Source organism: Epinephelus lanceolatus, chromosome 2, assembly GCF_041903045.1.
Source record: "Epinephelus lanceolatus isolate andai-2023 chromosome 2, ASM4190304v1, whole genome shotgun sequence".
NCBI classification, from domain to species: Eukaryota; Metazoa; Chordata; class Actinopteri; order Perciformes; family Serranidae; genus Epinephelus; species Epinephelus lanceolatus.
In genome coordinates, this window is record NC_135735.1 from 4,022,490 (window position 1) to 4,045,784 (window position 23,295).

General features: G+C 42.2%; 2 protein-coding genes across 4 annotated transcripts; one reads left to right on the plus strand and one right to left on the minus strand.

Annotated features, from left to right (window-relative positions):
* Positions 1-1,169: 1,169 nt before the first annotated feature.
* LOC117257745 (uncharacterized) lies at positions 1,170-7,113 on the plus strand. 2 transcript variants are annotated; one of them, XM_078173504.1, is made up of 7 exons: positions 1,239-1,277; positions 1,494-1,525; positions 3,235-3,276; positions 3,368-3,751; positions 5,296-5,418; positions 5,537-5,627; positions 5,740-7,113. In XM_078173504.1, exons 3-7 carry the CDS (start codon positions 3,237-3,239, stop codon positions 6,116-6,118), a joined length of 1,017 nt encoding a protein of 338 aa, XP_078029630.1. In that variant the 5' UTR covers positions 1,239-1,277; positions 1,494-1,525; positions 3,235-3,236; the 3' UTR covers positions 6,119-7,113. The 2 variants fall into 2 exon arrangements, with proteins under 2 accessions (XP_033483930.2, XP_078029630.1); XM_033628039.2 differs by lacking the exon at positions 1,494-1,525 and having other exon boundaries at positions 1,170-1,278.
* Positions 6,013-18,530, minus strand: rasl12 (RAS-like, family 12). 2 transcript variants are annotated; one of them, XR_013492481.1, is made up of 6 exons: positions 17,973-18,530; positions 13,889-13,945; positions 12,092-12,165; positions 11,593-11,787; positions 7,993-9,400; positions 6,013-7,935 (listed from the first exon to the last, which is right to left on the minus strand). XR_013492481.1 is itself a non-coding variant. In XM_078173505.1 (5 exons), exons 1-5 carry the CDS (start codon positions 18,082-18,084, stop codon positions 9,077-9,079), a joined length of 762 nt encoding a protein of 253 aa, XP_078029631.1. In that variant the 5' UTR covers positions 18,085-18,530; the 3' UTR covers positions 6,013-9,076. The 2 variants fall into 2 exon arrangements, 1 of the variants encoding a protein (XP_078029631.1); XM_078173505.1 differs by having other exon boundaries at positions 6,013-9,400.
* Between the last annotated feature and the right edge of the window lie 4,765 nt (positions 18,531-23,295).

Genomic DNA, 23,295 nt, shown 5'->3' on the forward strand with positions numbered 1-23,295 from the left:
CAATAAACCCGAGAGAAGAAGAAAAAAATGCTTTGCAAGCTGTCATTCCTGATTGAGACTGGCCAATAGAGACGTGTCTTACAGCTTTCAGTTTAGGCCCTGCCCACCAGGTTCAACTTTTTACAACTTTAGGATTTGCAAACAAAAGTTTTGGATTTGCAGTTTTTTAATCAATCATTTTTTACTTGCAATAAAACATTTTTTGATTGCAATATTGATACTTTTGCTCTCAAATCTTTTTTTTGATTGCAAAACATACTCTGTTTTATTGAATAATAAAGAAACAAATGTAGCTCCATACAAGTTGAAACATATAGTTTGTAAACGTAGAATGTTTTTACCTTCTCCTTAACACCTACCAAACTTAAAAAAAATGTAATGTTATGTCAATCATGTGTTCCATAAGTGAATGTAGTATGTCATAACTATGTATTTGACCACCTCCACCTCTCAAAAGCTTAAATAAAGTGGTGACCTGTTGATAATTTCAGAAATTTTATTTGTAATGTTTTCATATAAAATTTGCTTCATGTGTTTTTTTAGTTCATATATCACTTTATTTGTTCATTTACCTGTGTGTCTCCCTCCTTTTGTCCGGCTTAAGAGGCTGGCTGTGACATCACATGCTAAACTGCATTTGTCTCAGTGCCAGCACTCTGTGAGATGATGACAAAGTTGAATCTATTTAATTGGATAAGATCAAACACATACAACTGACACAAACAACTGATAAAGATTCACCCTCCTGACACAGAGGTTATTCACCTCTCTACACCTCTGCTGTAAAACTAAAACCCTTTAACAGTCAAACGTTACAGCGCTCTGAGTGTGCAGGCGTTTGACTGATGAGTCACTAACCCTCACAAACAGAAAAGACAAGGTTACCATGAGGCTGTTTAAACAGTAACCAAGCAACAGGGTCAGGGACCTGAAATTTACCAGTCTGGACTTTGTTTTAAAGGCTCCACACTTCATTACTGAAAGTGAGTCTCTCTTTAATGTCACATGTAGATGGTATGAATACAAAAAGTCTGATAAATTCACAGAGGACAGAAATGACCACCTGTGAGCACAATTAATAAGCACATATGTCACGTCCAGCATAAACTCTGTGTTTATGATGGCAGGTTGTTACAGTCAGTGTTGAGAGTAAGAGCAGCGGAATGAGATGATCTACAGGCTCCGCCCCATGAACTTTGGAAAGCTTTATGTTTTTTTTCATCCTCCAGTCAGACGCTCCCTCCTTCTCATCTCAGCCACAGACAGAACATCACAGAGGTGAGGACAAATGACTTACTCTATTAATATATGTAGTTCTCAGTTAATAGTAGAGCGTAAGAAATCAAAGTACACACATCAAGTAGTATGAAGTTTGAAAGAAATATTTACCTCTGCATATTTATGTTTTATTTTTTGTAGTTTTTGTAAAGCTGCACTGTTACAGGAGCGTTTCTAAGTCATTGCTTGTTAAACTTGATTTCACTACCTGTGCGGGGTCGTGTGATTTGCAGACGGGTCGCAGCAGGTAATTAAAGCTTCATTGGTGGTTACTTATTGCTTCACACTCTCAACATGGCCTGCAGAGTGTGGTGTTTTATGGTATGGTTTGGAGTGTTTTTCCTTGCACTGTAGAGGTTTTTATCTCACATAATATTTAGAATATACACTGCTAAAAAATTAAGGGAACACTTCAATCACACATCAGTTCTTGATAAACGAATTATTTAAAATCTTTACTGATGTAGCCTACACTGTATAATTTGTTGAGAACAAAATGAAGTAAATAGCAATTTTTACTTTGAAATCAAAGTAAAAATTGAAATCACAGCGACTCATAATGTAACTCAGTAGTGGCCCTAGCATGCCTGTATTCATTCCAAGACAAGGTCTGGGCATGCTCCTGAAGAGTTGGCAGATGGTGTCCTGGTGGATCTCCTCCCAGAACTGGATCAGGGCATCAGTGAGCTCCTGGACAGTCTGTGGCGGTACTTGAAGGTGTCAGATGCACCAATACATAATGTCCCATAGGTACTGAACTGGATTTAGGTCAGGGGAACGAGAGGGCCGGTCAATGGCATCAGTGCCTTTGTCATCCAGGAACTGCCTACACACTCTGGACACATGAGGCCAGGCACTGTCCTGCACCAGGAGGAACCCAGGATGGACTGCAGCAGGAGGAACCCAGAGCCCGCTGCACCAGGAGGAACCCAGGGCCCTCTGCATCAGGAGGAACCCAGGGCCCTCTGCACCAGGAGGAACCCAGGGCCCTCTGCACCAGGAGGAACCCAGGGCCCTCTGCATCAGGAGGAACCCAGGGCCCTCTGCACCAGGGGGAACCCAGGGCCCTCTGCACCAAGAGGAACCCAGGGCCCTCTGCACCAGGAGGAACCCAGGGCCCACTGCAGTAGGAGATACCCAGGGCCCACTGTACCAGCGTAAGGTCTGACAGTCGCTCTGAGGATTTCATCCCAGTACTGAACAGCAGTCAGGGTACTGTTGGCTATGACATGAAGGTCTGTGCAACCCTCCAAGGATATGCCTCCCCAGACGATCACTGACCCACTGCCAAACCGCTCATGCTGGATGATGTGACAGTACAAGACGGTGTTCAGACACACATACAGAGGCTCATGGAATAGCTTTCACAAACACTAAGTCTGACTGCTGTTTGTAATGACATTTATAACACAAACTAGACCATCATCAAACATCAGGGAAAAATAGTTTTTGTTTTGTTTTTTTGTGGTGGCAGAGTCATTTTCATTGTTGCCTCACAAGATAAATGGTGTGACTTTGAAAATGTCATGTACGTCTTAAAAGACTGCTTTAGTGATCAACCACATATTCCTAGCCACAGATGTAGTGACATGAGGCTCTTGCCTTCAGCCTGGAAATTTAGACACTTTTTACCCATTCATGTATTGTTCTGTAAAATATAATTTACCAGACTGTGGACAGGACTCAAATCTTTAGGTGAAGCAGAGATATAGAGCAGTGTGTCATCTGCGTAGTGGCTGAGACAGAAAAGAATGAGGCCCAGGGCTAAACCTTGGGGAACGCAACTTCCCACTGATTTGTAACAAAGAACTGGACGAAACACATCCAATACATGGTATTACATTCCTGCCAACACATCCCCTGGTTAAAACAACTCCTTTTTCCTGAAGTCAGTACTTTTTAATGAAAAAGTTGAAATTGTGGTGATTTATAATGACAATGTTCCATCCTCTTTAGATATGTTTCATGCCTGGATCTTATTGTTTCTCCCCCTGTTCGGTAGGTTCATGCATCATTTAGACACATTTAGAAGTAAATAATATGTTATACAACATGCAATCTAAACCTGTCACTCTCACAATACCTGCAGGGGCGAGGGCGTTTATGATCCACAACAGCAAGCACAGCCTGTGTCTGGAGGACTCAGCAGCTACAGGTGAAGTCCTTCTGAAGAACTGCAACGTGGACTCAAAGTTTCAGAAGTGGATGTGGATTGATCAGAACATGCTGATGTGTGTTGCATCGTCCAGATGTTTGTCAGACCTTCAGAGAGAACCTGTCCTGACACGGCCTTGCAGGGAGCCAGAGGCAGATGTGACAGGGTTGATGTGGGACTGTGACAGGGGTAAACTGATCAGCAAGAACACCTCAATGCTGCTGTCGATGGATGGCCGGCGCCTGATTCTCACAAATGGCAACAAACACTCAAAGTGGAGGTCTCTGGATGAGGGGGACATCTGCCAGGAGAAACTCAGTAAGTCAGTGAGGATTACAGGGACAGAAAGTTTATCTGGGAGACCTGTGATTATTTAATTTAATTTCTGTATTTTATATTTGTTTTAAAGGTTTCCAACCTCAACCCAGTCACCAGAAAAAGATGTTGGCATTGTACGTTTCCGCAAACCACAGATACATAATGTTTGTGCGTTATTATGTAGTGGATAAGTTGAAACTTTATGTTTCAACAATGCTGTAGTTAACATGTGGTTAGGTTTCGGCATCAAAGCAACTTGGTTTTGGTTAGGAAAAGATCATATTTTGGCCTAAAATACCCAGTTTGAGGGGTTAAATTCCTAGTCAACGAAACATTGCAGCTTTAAAACCATTAGTCTTGCAAGTTAGACAGTGTGCGGGAGCCTTTTCTACAAGGTTTGTTCTTATTCTCTCTCCTACGCACCCATTTGGAAATAGGTGTGCCAAGTATTCCTTTGTTTTGGGGTGAAAGCAGCGTTGTCTTGGTAAAAAAGAACCACTTTTCGTGCCACAGAACACAGAAATGACTCACCAAATCAAGACCAGTTTTGTTGTTTGTTGGTGTCAAACAGTGGTCTGCAGCTTGACAGCCATCTCTAGGAGACACACCATCCACCATCCCCTCCACCTCCTGATGACAAAGTCAGCTCATTCACTACGTCACTTTAGAAATGCGGATGCGATACATGTGAAACATGCCAATATCACATATTTGTGGTTTGTACAAATGTACAACATTGTCTTCAGGTGGCTGGGCTGCCAGACTGAAGTGAGTTGGGGATATGTGCATTCAGGCAGACAGTGGTAGAAGACCACTCAGACCGTTTACTTCAACCTGCAGTTACTGATTTGTTTTGTCAACCTGTTTGTGGCAGAAACAAGCTGTGAACACAATACTGACATCTCACCGGATTTTAGTTGTTCAACTTAGCAAACAGTTGCTTATTTACACATCCAGAAGTTACAGACAGTTCTTGGTGACTTGGTGATAAGACTTTACTTTAGTTTTAATGACTTAAGTTTAACCTTGGACTTTGACCACTGATTTATATTTCTAATTTACTAACTAGTATAACTAGTCCATACCCATTGAGTACAGCATACCATACCATTAGAAATAAACAACAACATTGGGCCACAGGGGGAGCCACAGCGATCAGTTGCATTTTAGCCATTTTTAAGCATTTTTCTGTTGTTATAGCGCCACCCAGCTGCCAATTAGAGTTAAATTTCTCCAGTAACCTTGAGGCGTCCTGTTCTACATATCTACCAAGTTTAGTAAAAATCCATATGGCGGTTAGGCCTAGATAAGATATTGTGGTAATATTATATTGTTCACAGGACATTAAACTGCTCTCTTGACAGAAACGGTTGCATTTACATGTGTCATATTTTACAACAAGTCATCGGTAAATGGTGGTTGAACAAAAGGTTTTGGAGACACTTCCTATTCAGTATAAGACTGATGATAAGTTTAGTGTTTGTATTTTATGTGTGACATGATCTGTAACAAACAGTGCCACTGTGTGTTTGTTCTTCCTCAAGGATCCAGGAGGGCATCTGATGATCCAGTCGAGTCTGATCCTGCAGAGGAGCAGAAAAAGAAGCTGGCAGCCATGACAGAGGAAGAGAAAAAATATCTCCACTGGTTCTATCGCACAGAAGACCGTACGTGCTGCTGCTCCTAAAACACTTCATCCAAATAAAAATATAGTGTTTCAGCCACGTATTAATACCAATGAATAAGCTGTATGTTTAGCAGAGTGTTGTCTTCTTTTTGTTGCAGCAACCATGTGGAAGTACGTGATGCTGGGACTGGCTTTCATCTGCCTTCTTGTTGGTTTTATGCTGCTGGGAATGGGAGCCATGGCCAACAAGTATGACCTTACGTTATACAGTGACATTAACATGAGAACACTTGAAGGAAGATGTATGGTATTTGTATTTTAGAGGCTGTTAAGTGACATAGTTTCCTGTCTTTTTCTCCAGGAACAGAAAGAAGATTGCAAAGTACAAGGCAGCAGCTGCAGCGGCTCTGAGAAATGAGGAGCTGCGGATCATTTCACCGCTCAGAGATGACAGCAGCAGCAAACCATCACCGTCACCCGACAGGCTGACGCAGGGACACAAACCCCCCTCACCCAACGGGGAGGTGAACGAGCTCAAAGCAGGGGACATCGTGGTCACATGGAGAGACGGCAACACCTCCTGCCTGTACCCAGATGCTGCAGCAGAGGAGGTAAAACAGGAGGAGGATCAGGAAGAGAAACAGGAGGAGACACACGAGAAGAAACTGGACGAGGAGTTAGTCGCTGAGCTGAAGGCCTTTGGCATGGCTGTCGATCAGAACGAGCTTGACAGTGTATAACCTCGCTCACTGACATGCCTGCACATGAATCATGGTCACCTGCACTCACAGAGCTGATATCTATGTTGGTGCAATACATTTTAAACAAGTAGAACAATTAAGCGTTATTCACATAATTGGCCTTCAACAACGAAAATCAAACTAAGTGACATGTTGTGTCTGTCTATCGATCTCCTCCACTCTGTACTACAGACAGCGCTGCACCTACACATGGCAATCACACGGTCTGTAGTTCCCAAACTACCACAAAGCAACAGTCGCCTGATCTCAGCCGACAATTTTGTTGTTTTTGCTTTTTTTTCTTTAGATCATGAAGCTTAAACAGAGGAGGGAAATATAACCGAGGGGCCAAGTACAGCTGAAAATGTTGTCATGATAAATATTTTCATGTCAGTTGATATCGATAATTGTCATGATAAATGACAGGATCATCGGCATACCGACACAACGCTACTTTATCCTGTTAAAACAACACTCACAGCTTGGATTCATTTTTATGAAAACAACCATTTTGATTATTTTGATCTGAGGACCCTTACGGACTCAAGGAATATGAACACCTTACAGGGTATTGAGGAATGGACACATTATTTGAGGTCGCCGACAACCCAGTTTTATCTATCTATCTATCTATCTATCTATCTATAAAACCCTGATACTAAAAAAAGTTGGGGCGCTGTGTAAAATCCTTTTTGACCTAAAGTATATTCAATTGAATACAGAACAAAGAAAATATATTAATGTTCAAACTGATAATCTTTATTGATTTTTGTAAATGTACACTCAGCTGGGTCAGGAGCAACAAAAGACTGGGAAATAAAATGACTGTTTGGAACATGAAAGGCTCAGTGTTGTTACCTCTTGTCCTCTGAGGCTCAGCCAGTTCTCCATCATGCATGTATGCCTTCAATTTCACATCACTGAAACCTGTGTATGTTCAGATCTGCTTTAGACTTGTCTGCAAATTCAAAGAATAAACACCTCATACTTAAGAAGTAGAGTTTTGTTGTTTTCCGTCTGAGTGTTTGGTTCCAACAAACATTTTTGTGCTTATTTTTGAAAGTTCAGTTCAAATTTTTGCCTCAGAGGGCAGAAGTTAAAGAAGAAAACCTCAACGATGGCAGCATTATTATATTTTACAGATGGGTGACAAATTAAAGTAAAAACTAACAGTGTCTTAGAGGTGTGGAGCCTCAGCAGTATATTCAACTCTCCTGAGGGGATGAAAACAATATTTTCTCATTTGTTGTGTTGATGATGGAGGTACAGAGCGTGTTGCTGCAAAATCTCCCACAGGTGTTGAGCTGTGTTGAGATGTGAAGGCCATAACATGATTCTCAACACTGAGATGGGAAGTGGGGGGAGCTATCTGAGTGAAAGTCCAGTTCATTCACCCTCTCGGCCCGGTCAGATTTTAACTCTCAGTGAGATTTTTACCTGGTTAAATAAAGGATTTTTTCTCACTCACAGCTGGAGCTCATCTAAAGCTTGGATCACACTGAACTTTATCTAAATCATTGTTACAAAAGGTGAACAACAGTGTTAGAAAATATCTGGTTCTTTGGTACAAAAAGCCCATGGACATAAAAACTGAAATAAAGATCATCAACTACAATTCCCAAGGTGCATTTCACCAAGAAACATCCAATCATAGAGCTTAAAATTCTGTCACATGCACTGCTAACAGTGGGCAGGAGCTGAAGTTTATGCCACTGAGATAACAGATTTTATAATCGCCACCTTATATGGCGATGTGTTCAAAACTGCAACAATGAAGTATTTTGAATGGGTGGCTGACTTCTTCTCCATGGCAACAGCTGCCAAGGGTCATGGGTACAAATATGGGCCTTTTCCACTGTCACCTTTGGCCCCACCGAGTCAAGCCATGCCGCGCTACTTTGCGTTCCCATTATCAGTTTAGATGCACCGTGACGCGCTGAGCTGCACCAAAGATGAGACCTTCTCCAGAGTAGGTCCAAAGGCCAGGCCACCCACCCTCAAGAAGGACCGCAGCCAACCCCCAGTGACCCCATTTCTCCCCCTGAGACAAGCTTGTGTGTTGCGGGACTCTCCTCCCCTCTGTCTGCAGGCGACCAGAGAGAAAGGCATTTTTAAATGTCTCTGTGTGTTCAGCTCTCAGTACATCTGTAGTGTCTAACTGAATCTCTGTGGTTTGGAGTTTAGTTTCTCTCCTGTGTCCTGTTTTAACTTTAAATATCTGCTTTCTTTTACTGTTTCATGTTCACTATCCGCGTGTTAGAAATTGTGTGAAGTTGCTGCTCGAAAACTCAACATTTCCTTATTTTGTTGGGTCACAATAAAAGTTTTTATATAACAAAATAACAGGTCTTTTACTGTGCAGAATCTACAGGAAATGAATTATAAAGTTTTAAAAAAGTTTCTAAAAAACACTAGACTTAAACTATTAAGGATAAAAATGACTAAAATGTTACTGAAACATTTTTGTCTAAAGACTAAGACTAAATCTAAAATAACACTGACATAAAGTGATGGTGCCAACAGGCACTCACTCACTCAATACTGGACTAGTTTAAAAAAAATCTTGTTCCCATTAGTCACTTAAAATACGGTCCAGGTTGAAAAAGTCACACAGCAGCTCTTCAGTATGGCAGCGAATACTTTCTTTGCCCCTCAGTGTGAAAGGATGTGACGCTTAGTAAACGTTCCCATGAACACAGACGGTATCTGTAGTTTTTAGTGCTGTCTGCCAAATTAAAAAATGAAGCCAGAGTTCTCAGCAACAAAAGTTCAAACAGATGATGAGAACATAAACCTAAAGGGTTCTTACAGTCAGAGAATCATCTGTTTCTCTGCTCATGTCTTCAGGATTCATTCATCTGTTCACTGTGGAGCTGTTCATGTTATTGTGTCCACCCCCTGTAGAGCTCTGCAGTCTTTCACAGAGTCAGTGGAGATGTTGGGGGTGACACAGTGGTGTCAGAAGATCTTGAAGCCCTTGAGCAGAGTGAGTGTGGCGGCCCTCCGTTTGCTCTGCGCTCTGGACGTCTTCACTGTGACCAACTTGGCGGTGGCCGGGGCCGGCAGTTCCTTGTAGCAGGGGGTGGCGAAGGTGGGGAGCAGCGCTTTGTCCTCTCTGATGTAGATGGCCGGTACCAGGCAGCTGCGCTCCCCTCCTTGCCTCGCCCTCCTCACCGCCTCGTAGAAGACCCGCTGCACAGAGAGGAAGTCCAGACAGGCCGACACCTCAAAGAACAAACAGCCATAACGAGCCGCCAGTTGCTCGCCCTCACACTGACTCACCTGCCTGAGAGAGAACACGTCATTATTATCATTGTGATATTTTATGATGTGGTCAAATAATAACATTCATTATTTTTACACTCGATACACAGTACGACTTTTCACATAAGGCAGTACACACTGTTATAGTCACACTTTGTTCTTGGGATGCTCCGATCTGATCTCAAAGATCAATATCGAGGACAATAAAGGATCGTCTATGAAAAGCCTGATCTGATGCTGTGTTTTACATCCGCTGTCACACAGGTGTTTGTACTCATGAAGCTTTCATGCGCAGCAACGTGAAGCACAGCCTTAACCAACTCTCTAACTCTTCACTGTCTGTCTTTCCTCTCACTTTTTAATAACAGGGGCTGAGCCTCTTCTGCTGCAAAACACCACACACCATAAACAACAGCAAAATGCAATATGAGACTGATCTTACTATATAATGATGAAAACTGTGTGTGTGTGTCTGTTCCATATTTTTCTCCTCACTGACTTGGTCAATCCATGTGAAATTTGGCACAGTGGTAGAGGGTCATGGGAGGATGCCAATGAAGCAATATTACATCAATTGGCCAAAGGGGGGCGCTATAGCAACCGATTGAAATGGCAAACTTTGAATGGGCATATCTCATGCCCCGTATGTCGTAGAGACATGAAACTTTGCACAGAGATGCCTCTCCTCATGAGGAACACATTTGCCTCAAGAACCCATAACTTCCGCTTATATAGATTTTCCACCATTTTGAATTTTTTGAAAAACACTTCAAATGGATCTCTTCCTAGGAAGTTTGAGCGATCTGCATGAAACTGGGTGAACATAATCTAGGGACCAATATCTAAAGTTCCCTCTTGGCAAAAGTTGGAAAACTTACTAAAACTGAGCTTCTATAAGGCAATGAATATTGCGGAGGGCGTGGCTCATCACATAAAGGTGTATAACATCTCAAGGGTTTCAGCCATCACCACGCAACTTTGTAGGCATATGACCACACATAATCTGAGGGGACCCCTCCATTATTGACCCCATCAAACAAAATGGGGGCGCTAGAGAGCTCATTTCTTATCTAGGCCTAACCGCCATATGGATTTTTACTAAACTTGGTAGATATGTAGAACAGGACGCCTCAAGGTGACTGGAGAAATTGAACTCTAATTGGCAACTGGGTGGCGCTATAACAACAGAAAAATGCTTCAAAATGGCTAAAATGCGACCGATCGCTGTGGCTCCCCCTGTGGACCAATGTTTGGGGGTTTTTTTTCTAATTTTTGCCGCACTTTTCCCATGTGAACTACCATTGCGCCCCACTTTTAAGTCAATACAACATATAAACACTTTAACTATCTGCCTTTCAACGTGCTACCTCAACTACTAATGTACAGTTTTAGCCCACTAACTATCCCACTATTGGCAATGGTACTACTGTACTTCCAATAAAGCCATCGTACTATCAAATTCACAAACACTCTGTCTGAATACATTGCTCTTCTTAATGGGTTCAGTTTACTATTTAATCTGCAATTTCCTATGACCTGTATCCCAAACACACACCATGTGAAACTGTACGTGGGCAACTGTGCACTCAATGGCTATGGACTAGTAATTTGTTACTTATGTCCTAATTTATGTGCAGTCGTTTCATTTCAGGTCAGTGTGAGAGTATCTTGTGTTTCCTTTGTTTGTCATCAAAGGTGCGTGGCAGACGATCACAATGCAACTGCATGTGCAACAAAAGCCCCGCGAGCAAACAGCCAATGAGAGCAATTTATCAATGTAATCAGCGCAAAAGATGACGATGACAATGAAAATAAACACCGAACAGAACAGAGTTCATTCAGGAAACTCAAGGCTGCACCGAAGCAACAAACACTGGAGAAAACTTTCTTAACGGAAAAGAGTTGTTTATTATATACTTAAATATTTTGTTTAAAAATATTGCAGAGCTATTCATTTGTCAAGCATATGCATCGGAATAATTTTAATAACTGTAATGTACTTTGTGCTCTGTGCAGCTGTATTATCTGAGGCACTGGTTCCCAAACTATGGTGTGTGTACCACTTGTGGCATTGGCACACAAGCTCCCTCTAGTGGTACGCAGAGGAATCTTCACTCTGAGGGCTCTTTAGTTATTGTGTTTGTCATATTATTATTTTTTTATAGAACACACACACACACACACAGACACACAGACACACACACAGATACCAGCCTGTATCTGTCCATGTCCAGCTTGTTCCCCAGCAGGATGATGGGAGTTTGTGGCCTGAAGGTTTTGTTGTGCAGGGCGAGTGTCTGCAGGTACAGCTGGCAGCCTTTGAAGCTCTCCATGTTGTCGATGCTGTAGACGACGAGGAAGGCGCTGGCCCACGACAGGTAACGCTCACTGTTCACTGGACCGTCCTTCACACACACACACGGGACACAAAAACACACACTGCACACTTACGTTCTCATCAACAAGACACTGTGTTGTGAAGTAGTGTCACGTTACACGCTGCAAATTACTTTACACTGAGGCCATAATGGGCCTAAATCTGCCATTTCATTTCTCTCTTTTTTCTTTTGACGTGGTCAGGAGCCCTTTTTCTGTTTTTCATGGACACAATAACAGAAAATGAAACAATGATGGGCTACACAGAGCATATGTGAGTAAAACCCTCAAGCCTTTCTACCACCCCACACACACAGAGTCAACATATCATACCTGGTCACAGGTGTCCATCACTCTCACTGTAACTGGCTGCTGGTCCACCCTCTCTTCTGACGAATAGATATCCTCTACACAGCAGCCAGCGACACAAAAGAAACCATTACATTATCACAGATACATTCCAGTGTGTTCTGCAGTGGTGGGAGATCTTCCACCTAAAGTCTCCCTCCACTCATGACTGTGTATTTGAGCTTCACTGTGCAGAATGATGTGTGTACAGGGTTTGTTTTTTACACTGACATTTCTCAAAATGTGTCTGGAGGACATCTTAAAGTATAGCTATGTATACCAGCATGTAAACACAGTAGCAGAAAAAGGAAACACTCAAGTAAAGGACAAGTCGGGTGAATTACAGGTGATTGGGACAGTTTGATTTTCCTCCTTCTGTAAGTTTCTTTATACAGGATTTATTTTCTCGCCTTATGAGTGAAAAAAAACCTTTTTTTCTGAGCAGTAGCTGTGAACCCACATAATCAAAATTGCATGCCCTCATTGGTGTGACATCATGTAGGAAAATGACATAAGCTTGAACTAGCTGTCATCATAAGGTCCTAACATTGTCATTGCTAACATACTGCACAAACCTTTGATGGAAACATGATTATGATGTACTACTGCTGCAAAATCAGTCAAAAGTGAGCTCATATCACGTGTCTGTTTTTGAAACTAAGCTGTTTTTATTTTGTCCCATTCACCTAAACACGCTTTGGGTGATTGACACGCTGCTAAAAGGCTTTTTGTAAAAAAGAAAGTGATCAACCTTGCAATAGAGAACCACTGTGTGTGCTCTGTATGCTCTACATTAGTGGTTCCCAGCAGTTCTCTTCATGTGTGCGCAACAATAGTCAGCCACAAAAATGTTAATGGACTGGCTGGATTTTGTACCAGCCTGAATCAAAGGATGTGGTCATGGGGCAAGGGGACAGTTGACATCATGGCAGCTTTACTTTGTGTAAACTGTGGACAGACTTTGGCCAAAAAAAGTTTAACAGATATGTACATGGAATCTTAAATTCATAATTAGGAATGAGTAACACTTCAGTATCACAGATACATAGCATTTGTTGGGCTAATTGTTTGAATTTATGGCAAAGAAACTTCCAGAAGGAGGAAAATCAAACTGTCCCAATCACCTGTAATTCACCCGACTTGTCCTGTTTGGAAAAACGTCATTTGAACTCTGTTTTTAGCCTCATTGTAGCCTGTAGCTCTAACTGCCTCTCTGTACACCGCGCTCACGTGTGCGCTTGCGCGAGACCGTGAGACATGGGCACCGCCTTCATGTGTGTTCACGTGCTTTCGCTGGTCTCGCACAAGTTCAAATGACGTTTTTCCAAACAGCAAGCACACACACGTGAGTGCGGTGCACAGAGGCAGTCAGAGCTACAGGCTACAATGAGGCTAAAAACAGAGTTCAAATGACATTTTTCCAAACAACTTTTTATGTCGGGGCTTCAGGGCACTTGGATCACTACGGACGAGCAGTATGGAGATATTTTGTGGTTTCAATTATGTGTTTTTGGACATTTTAATCTGGGGCGCCATCAGCCTCCATTAGGTGGAGTTGTGTTACTACCTCCTCTCCCCTTGGATCTCCACAAGTGATGTGAGGACTCTAAAACTTCACCTGAGCCTCCCTCGACATGGGAGAGTAGATAATGGCTGAATTTTCATTTTTGGGTGCACTATCCCTTTAATTCAGCCACCTCAACGCAGTAAATGTACTTAGTTACTGTCCACCACCTCTTCTCTATGTATTACACTCATTAAAAATGAAAGCAGAGATCTCACCAAGATGGGGGTCATATTCACTGATGAAGCGCTTTGTGAGGAACTTGACAGTCAGTGCTGTAAAGCAAAGAGAAACAACAGAACACAGTCTGAGTGACTCTCTAACTGTGGGGTCTGCGGGGAGCGGGGTCAGTGAGGGCCCTGAGAAAACCACTGCTACATAAACGTTCACATTTGACGTCAAAATGAGACTCGTAAAGTACAAACATATCTAGATGGCGTCCAGTCCAAGAATAAAAAGCATTATGTAACCGAACATTTGCCAACAACCTCCAAAACACATCTGAGTAAAATGAACTGTTGAAGGGTAATTTGGTAGTTTCCAACCTGGACCCTAATTCCAATGTTTTTGTGTCTAAGTGACTAATGGAAATAACATTTACTTGAGCTGGTCCAGTGTTGAAACAGAGCGCTGCAGCCAGCAGCACTGAAACAGGCTGAATGTAATCCCTGCAGGCAACTGGGCACAGTCAATGTACGTCTGCTGAAAGTGCTTGTGTTTGCCACTGACAGGCTCAGATTGTTCTTACAAGTGTCTGACAACATTATGCAAATGATCCCTAGAGAGACAGAAATTTATGTTAAAGAGTAAAAGCTTTTTTTTGTTGTTTGTTAAACAAGAAACAGCCCCAAAATCACTCTGGTCAAACCCACCAGACTCCATTTAAAAAAACATTAATTTTAACATCGTACAACACACTTTATTCAAAAATGACAGAAACAAAGTAAAGCCAACAAAAGCCATCTTTGTTTATCTTTCTACTGTTTTATCAATCACCAACTCTGGTTTGGTTGAAATTAACCCTTAATTCACCCAATTTGATGTTAAAATATGCTGCTTCTATACATGCTAAAATTACAGTTTATTTAAATGGAGTCTGGTGGGTTTGGCGATGACAATTTCTGGGCTGTTTGGTTAAACAACAAAGATCTTATGCTGCGTTCGTTTTGTACTCGGAGGTCAGAAATTCCCAGTTCCCAGCTCCAACTCGGAAACTCGGAGCAACCGCATCAACCCCAACTTACGAATTCATGATGGCTGCCGGTCACATACATAGTGAGTAAACACTCTGCTAAAGTACTGTTTATAGCAATTCTATCTTATTTGTTTTACATTAGGTCAGCCATACCCATAGTACTGTTACATTTTTATCCGTGGGCGTGTTGCTATGCTGACTGTATGTGCAAAATGCCACATAGAGCGTTGTTATCAACTGATATTGCTAACAGCGGCTACGACTAGCCCAACAGTAGAACGGTAACGTCCATGTTTTTTTCCGACTTGTCCACCAACTAGAATGCAAAAACTGTTGTCAACTCGGAGTTGACGTCATTCCCACTTCCGACTTCTGACCTCCGAGTACAAAACAAACGCACCATTATACCTTGAGAAAAAGGTCTATCTCCGTGGGATCACTTCCATAATGTTGTCAGACACGTATAAAAACTATCTGAGCCCAGCAGTGACAAAAACAAACACTTTAAGTGGACATAAATTGACGGTGCTCAATTACCTGTAGAGTTTGCAGCCAGTTTCGCGGCTACTGGCTGCAGTGGTCTCGCCCACTACTGGACCACTGTGATAAATTGTTGTTCTAATTCGTCACTTAGACACAAAACACGGGAAAAGTTACTTTTAATGTTTTAGGAAGACATGTTATTTTAGACTGTTGTTAGCTTTAAAGGAACAGTGTGTAAGATATAGGGGGATTTAGTAGCATCTAGCCTTGATGATTGCCGATTGCAACCAGCTGAAACTTCTCCCAGTTAGAATTCCCTCAGTGTTTATTTGTCAGGTGGTTTTGAGCGGGAGCCGAATTATCCGCTGAGGTCTCTTGCTCTCCAAAACAAACAGACCAGGTTATTAAAACTGGTAAAAACATTTAATAAAGCAGTTTTACGTTTTAAAAAAAATCTGTTTTTCTGACACTCAGCCATTTCCTGTTATCCTATGGACTTTGTTTTGGGGTTTTCTGTTTGTATTCCTCCATGTTTCATGTTATTCATTCATGTTTAATGTGTTTCCTGTTTTATTTTGCAGATTCTCTCCTCATGTGTCACACCTGGTTACTTCCTGTTTTTGTGTGTTTTCCCGCCGGTTTCCTATCACACCTGTCTTCCTTCAGTCTCGTTAGTCCTCCCTGTTCCCAGAGTCTTCCCTTCACACCTGTTCTGTGTTAGTCTTGTTTGCTCCACCCTAGTGTTCCCCACCACACCCTTATTGTTAGCCAATCCCCATTTCCCTCCTTGTGCCCGTGTCCTCCTGCTCCACCTGTGTCTCGTTCTTGTGATTAGTTTTCTGTGTATATATATCTTTGTCAGATTGTCTGTGCTCATCCCTGTGTTGGTGTCGTTTCCTGCCTGGTGTCTTGTGTTCCGTTTGGATTTTTTACCTGAGTTCATTGTATTATCTCAGTTGGTTTTCAGTTACTTTTGGTTCTTCTGTCATTTGGACGTTCAGTTACCTGCCTGTTCTGGGTGTTTTTGATCAGCTTTATTAAAGCTTGTTTTTTGTTTAAGCTCAAACCTGCCTGCTGCTCTGCACTGGGGTCCTTTCTGAACTGAAACTTGACAAGAGGCCCACAGATACGCAATTAGAGCCTGGTCTCACTCCGAAGTTATCAAAATATAGTCTCGCTCACCAGACCTTTCTCAAGAAAAGAAAGGTCTGGCTGGGCCGACTCTCACTTTGAGATTGGAGAAAAAACCGCCCCGGCTGCTTGTATTTCTTTCAACCAATCACAATCGTTCTGGGCGGTGCCACAGCAACAGTGTGCTTGCAAAAATATTGCCGGGGGGAAACAGGTTTTGGTGTAACACGCCCAAAAAATATCACCTACAGGATGCGAACCATGGCAGAAAAATGGCTACATCCCTGCAAGGTCAAACACTGCAAAAGTTAGTAAAGGACGCGTTGAAAACATTTGAAAACTGCTACACAACCGGAGGTGGTAGGGTGGGACTTCAGCGGGTGGCTCGTTCCGCCCAATGAGAGGCTGATCTCTGCAGCGAACTTCCGCCCACTCAGACTATCAAAATATGATGCTTGGGCAGTGACTTGCAGCATCAGAAACCAACAAAAAAAGGCATCCTTTAACGTCTGCATAATACGGTTGCCGTTATAGTTTAATGGCGCCCGGCGGTGTCAGGGTGGAACACGGCATGAGAAGGACAAAAGTTAAGGCAGTGAAAGTCCAGGTGGGAGGGAGGGGTGGTGGATGGGTCCAACAAACGGTGACCTTCACCCAAGAGAGCGGTGTTTGTGTCCCGTAGGATTCTAAAGCCAAACCTTGTTATTTTTTCCTAAACCTGACCACGTGTTTTTGTTGTTGAAGGGAAAAAAAACATCAAGTCACGTACCAAAGTAGTGTGTATATTTTGAAAGAGACTGTATGTAAATGTTAAATTGCCCCAGTGTCAACAACCAACGCACCCAGGGTACCTTGCACGTGGAAAGTCCATGACCCAAACGTCAATATGTGACAAAGTCAGAGTGAGAATGTGTTGGCAATTACCAATTTAATGAGGTCTAACAGAAATTACTGTTGACAGGGATGAATAGGCAAAGTAATGTCATTACTAAATTACTAAAATTAATGATTAATGTATTACATTTTTAGAGTAAGGGGCCCCAACGCTGCCCACTCCCTATGTAAACATCAATGGCTCATGCTAAAGTAACAAAAACAGACAATTCTCATTTTCCCATGATGATAGACCCACACTGAAGAAAACATACTTATTATATTATATTTTATTTCAGCCAATATATCCCCCTAAATCCTACACACTGGACCTTTTAATGCTCAGAACTGAAAGACAGTCAAAAAAATAATCAAGAAGCAGCATAACGTTATACCAAACTTTTAGATTTTTAAAAATTGTTCACTAAAACAGGAACAAGAATTTTACAGTGTTTCTTTCCTGGTTTGTGTTAATGCAGCCAGCTGCTGACTTTGTGATTCATAAACACAAATATCAGATGTTATCAGGAGGGGTAAATGGTCATTTACATGTAGTGAAACTATATTAACATTTGTTGCCATGAAATATGTGAATATAAATATGGCAGTTAAAGTGGGACCTGATTTCCCGGAGCCCATCACACCGAGCAGCACCAGGTTACACTCAGCTGGGCTTCTGTCAGGAGCTGCGGCCGCATTACACGTCTTCACTTTCCCAAACATCAACGACATGATGATGATGCTCCGTCAAAATGCTTCACATTCTTATTCCCAACAGATTCTGGTCTCCTCTGAAGCAGCTGGATAAAATAAAAACACATTTCCAAACAGACAGGCTGTGAAAAATAAGACTTGTTGTTTCTTTCTCTTGAAAAGAAGCGTCAGAAATGAAAGGAAAGTATTTTACAGGTCCAAGTGAACTGTTAGGGTTCATATCCAGACACTGTCCTGGGATCAGTGTGAGCCTTCTGCTCCCGTGAGAGAAAAAAACAGTCTCGTGCGCAACTGATGCACTGACCTCTCCATTTTAGGAAAAAGACTTCAAACCCAGCTTGTAAAACCTGAAGTGTACCGTTAGTGAAGCAGCAGCCAGCTCACTGAGCTGGAACTAAGCCTGTAGTCAGACATTCAGAGAGATGAAGATTTGTTTTATTCCACTGGTGAAATGCCTCAGGAGCTCCTTCTGTTTGTGTACACATATATCTGTGATTATGTTTCCCTCCATGCAGGGGCAGTTCAAGCTTTTCTGGGACCTGGGAAACATTCCTGCCCCCACCCACCCACCCATACACACACTGTCCCATTTAAAGATATAACATGTACTTTTCCTAAAGACAACTAAACCAATCTTGTAAATTCTGTTGAGTGTGCACTTATATATTCCCACACAGTTCCAACAGTGTTTAAACACACTGGGTCTCATTCATGAAACGTGAGCAGAAGGAATTTGTGTGTAAACTGTTCGCAGACAGAAATTTACGTGCATGTCCGCATTCATCAATATTTTAGTAGCTCCAATCTTTTCGTAGCTACTAACAAAATCTACTCCTGCTCCTGACCACTCGTAGTGCTTGTGTAAATTTAGTACAGCACATAAATATTGATTGTCACTATTGGAAATTACAATTTTAACTCGTATTGCGCTCTGTTATGTACACAATACACAGATGCCTTTGAAACACGTAATCTAAACATGAGAAAATATTAAAAATATAACACATTTAGTTAAATTAGTTGACAATTAGCAGGTTTAAGATCCAGATTAGATTCATGATTGTGAATTATCTATGTAAATCGACTCAATAGATTACACGTTCTTTCTACATGTTGAATGATGATAATAAAAATATCCATAAGGACAGCCGGATCACAGCCTCTTCGGCCTCTGTGCCTGGGTTCAGCAGGGGCAGCAGGTGGTGGAGCCACGAAGGAGCACACGCCAGCTGAAAGAATTATTTGAGACAACACGTGTTTTTTTTTTTTTTTGGCTTTTTGATCATTTGAATGAATAAATCTGATTTGAAAATGTTTAATTTACGTTGTATAAAACAGAGCTTTAGACTATTAAGATTCAAATAATTTGAAGACGATGCATACAAACTGCTGTAGGCTATATGTTATCCATATCATTTGTTAAAATAAATGTTAAATAGCTCTACATTCCGACAGCCATCATTGATTTAGAGTTTATTCATTACGCACAAAACATCTCTGGTTTCCCGTTCCCACTTCATTCAAAGCCCCACAAATAAATCTTCTGTTTGTTTGGTGACCACTACGCTATCAGTGATGATTTTCAGAATGTATTAGGCTATAACACATTACAGTCTGGCTTTGATGTTGACTCCAGTGGAGGCATGTCGCTGGCTCCTTCAGGAATAATTCCTGACAGAGAGGTCTCCCCAATTATGCCAGCGATGCGCTCGTCAGCAGATAGTTGTGACTGTGAGCCTCCTCCTCCTGTGGCTGCTGTATTTTTTTGTGTGTGTGCTTATGCGTTTCTTTGCCTCCAGTTTCATATCAAACCATTTACGCTTCACCTCTGACATGGTTCTTTGTGCCACGGAGACAACATTAACAGCATCTGTTACCTCCCTCCAGGCCTTCGCTTTGCCTGTCACACCACTACTAACTGAAGAAAATAAAATGTTTTTTCTTAAGTCCACTTCACCCAAAATTATTTCGATCTCCACTTTGGAAAAAATCTTTTTTCTTTCTTTCTCTTTCTTTGTTTGCGCCATGACTGACAGGTCGACAGGATGCACCTACACCTCCTTATATGGTGGTCATTGGCTATTCATGGGCGATTTATGCTAATTGATGATTACCGGGGCGCGCTGTCACTTTACGATGGATTGGCATTCATGACCATACACACGTGTTTACGATCAAATCTGAGTTTCCCGCGGCGTTCCTGAATCCGGAGTAGGTTTTTAGCAGAGTAGGCTTTTATGTGCAAATCTACACACAGATTTACTCACTTTTCATGAATGAGACCCACTGACATTAGTGACGAATACATTATGTAAGGCAGCTGCCTGTTTGAGCCAGTAGGAGGCGATGTTGTGTCTGTTTCACAACAAATGCAGCAGTTGACACAGTTTGTTCCTGGCAGGACACCGTAGCTTTGAGATTTGCTCTGTTTAAGACGCCAAGTTTATTTTCTCTTGCCCAGCAAGGTGAGCGTTGTAACGGCGTCCTGCATTATATCACAATATCAGCGCTAAAACCACACATCCTGTTACTTTGTTCATTGTGTGTTCATCAATTTATTAACACATCAGGCGACAGTACGCCACGAGGTTTGACTTTAAATTAACTGTGTTTTTTTTGTACTGTTGGACGATGTTATTGAGGTGAGGTTAGGAGTGTGGCTAGCCTGCTGTAAACGAGAAGACAATTGATACTGTGTAAACTGGGCAAGATGGAGCACTAGCTTTTCTGTTAACCGTTAAGTTTATTTGCGAATGTGTGTTTTATGTTGGTAATTTATTCCTCTCAGAGTCATATTTCACTTAACTTCACAGTTATGTTTATCTTCATTTGATGGGTTAAGGTTAGGGTTAGGGGGTTACCCCGCAAGGTTGACGATTTGTTGAGGAGCAGCAACAGTTACTGACTGTTACTGTGAATTAAAACACAGTCACCAGCCCCTTTTACACTGCCAGATTTTCAGCGAATGTTGGGCCATTTTGCCGGCAAGCTGCGAGCGTTTAGACACACAGAGCAAGACTGGCGAGTTGATCCAAGGTGCCCAATTTTCCGCCTCGTAGTGTAGACATATTGGTGGAACCTTTTTGGTTTAAACATACCAAGGCGGCCTTCTGCCACGAGAGGGGCTGTTGAAGACTTGTGGGAGGAGCTGTTGATGACGCCACACGTGCGAGCCACTGGCGGTGGATAAACAGGAAACAGCTGATAGCAGGAATTAGCGAGCAGCTAGTAGCAAGAGGGAAACACAAACCTGACAGACACTGTAAAGATGAGCAACTGGGGAGACAGGGAATTGCGCGCCCTCCTTGTCCTCGCAAACAAAGAGGCCATTAACCGTCAGATGACGGAGACAGTGATGGACGGGCCAACTTATGAGAGAATCGCCGAAGGACTGACCAGCCGCGGCTTCCCTCCCACGTCACTGTTTACGTCACACGCTGAGCTACACGTTTTGTTACTTGCTCACGCCCCCCATTGCCCCGAAAAAGGCACATTCTGTATAAACAAAAGTAGGTAGGCGGCATTTTGCTGCACTCACCGATTTTGTTTTTATACTGCCAATGCTGACAAAAGACTGATTGGGCTTTCCTGCAAATTTGCACAGTTCCTATTTAAAAAGGCCCAAGGTCTCAACCACAATCCTGAATGCTGCGTCTGGTGCCTCCTTTACTCCACATGACAATTCACCACGACTACAAAGACAAAAATCGCTATGCAGAGTCCAGGGGAGGTGCTGAAGCAGTCTGGCGCTGGGCGTGCAGAGGCAGCAGGTTACACTTACAAATAGTGTAAATGACATGGCTGTAATTACTTCCTGTAATATGATGCCGAGCAGTGTTGGGCAGTGGCGTGGCTACAAGTAGCAATGTTACTAACTTTACATTTCTCATTAGCTTTTCAGTAGCAAAGCTGATTAATTGACAGAGTAGCGCGTTAGCATCTACAAAAGTTACAGCTCTTTTTCTGAGGAGTAGCTCTGAAGTGCAGCGGACTGTTCATCTGCAGAGGTCTGGATCACAGTAAGGATAATAAAACTGAGGATAAGTCATGTGACGAGGAACGCTTTCCTGTATGACATCACATACTAATCCTGCAGTTTAATCTGCTTGCTGCTGCAGTATTGGCTTTTCTTGGCAAGACCCGCCTTACTCTGACCCTTGGATACACTTCTTGACGCATCTCTCACGTGTCTCGTCCACAGAGTGTATATATTTAGGGGATCTGCAGTGGACACCCGAGAAACAGACACAGCGAGGGGCGAGAGACGGCGAGAGACAGAGGACAATATGAAGAAGGAGGAGAGCAGACAGAGACATAGTGATGACACGTGTTATCTGCAGGACATGTTCATGTTCTAATGTCCCCATAAAGACATATTTTCATTTATTTTTATAGTTTATATTACTGTCTTTTGTTTATTATGAATTTATTGACTAAAAAAATATATTTTGGAATTCTGTTTTTGAATTAGTGACAGAGCCAGAGAGTCAACTGAAAGAGGCAGAGACAGAGAAATGCATTAAGGAGGAAGAGGAGAGAGGAAGACAGAGAGAGGGCAATAGGCCGACTGATGATGTCATGTCATTGGAGGATATGTTCAAAGAGGAATGTCACAGCCGTGGCCGTGTCACTAGTTTCCCAGTGTTTTCCCTTGTCCTCTGTTTCCCCCTCTGTCTGTCTCTCTGTGTGTCCGTGCTGTGGGCGTGGCCACTCCCTCACTCTCCTCAGTTCCTGATTACATCTTCGGCTCGTCTTTGGCTCACCTGCTCCCTGCTGCTGTTGAATTTTGAATTCAGCTTAGACTTTTGCTCATGTATTTTTCGTGAATACTTGCTACGTTTTCGTCTGTCATAGAACATTATCCTGGCAACAAAACCCCATCTTTTACCAATCTTTTTGTTTAGCGTTTGGGTTCACCTTCTTGACTGCAACAAAGAAAATTTTATTTAAGTCTGTTGTTTTACAATAAACAGTTAAACTGAACTTCCCTTGCCTCTTTGTTTGGCTGAGAGTTTTTCTTATCAAAAAAAAAAAAAATTAGAAAAATAAATAAAAGTAGCTTTGCAAGTAGCAGCTACTTTATTTTGAAAGAGACTGTATGTAAACTGTACATTTCCTGTAAAATCTGAAGTGTATTTTAAAAACAGACATTTCATAATAACAGCCTTGTGCCAGAAATTCACTGTACTTAAAAAAATAAAGTGTATTTTTTACAAACTTGACACGTTT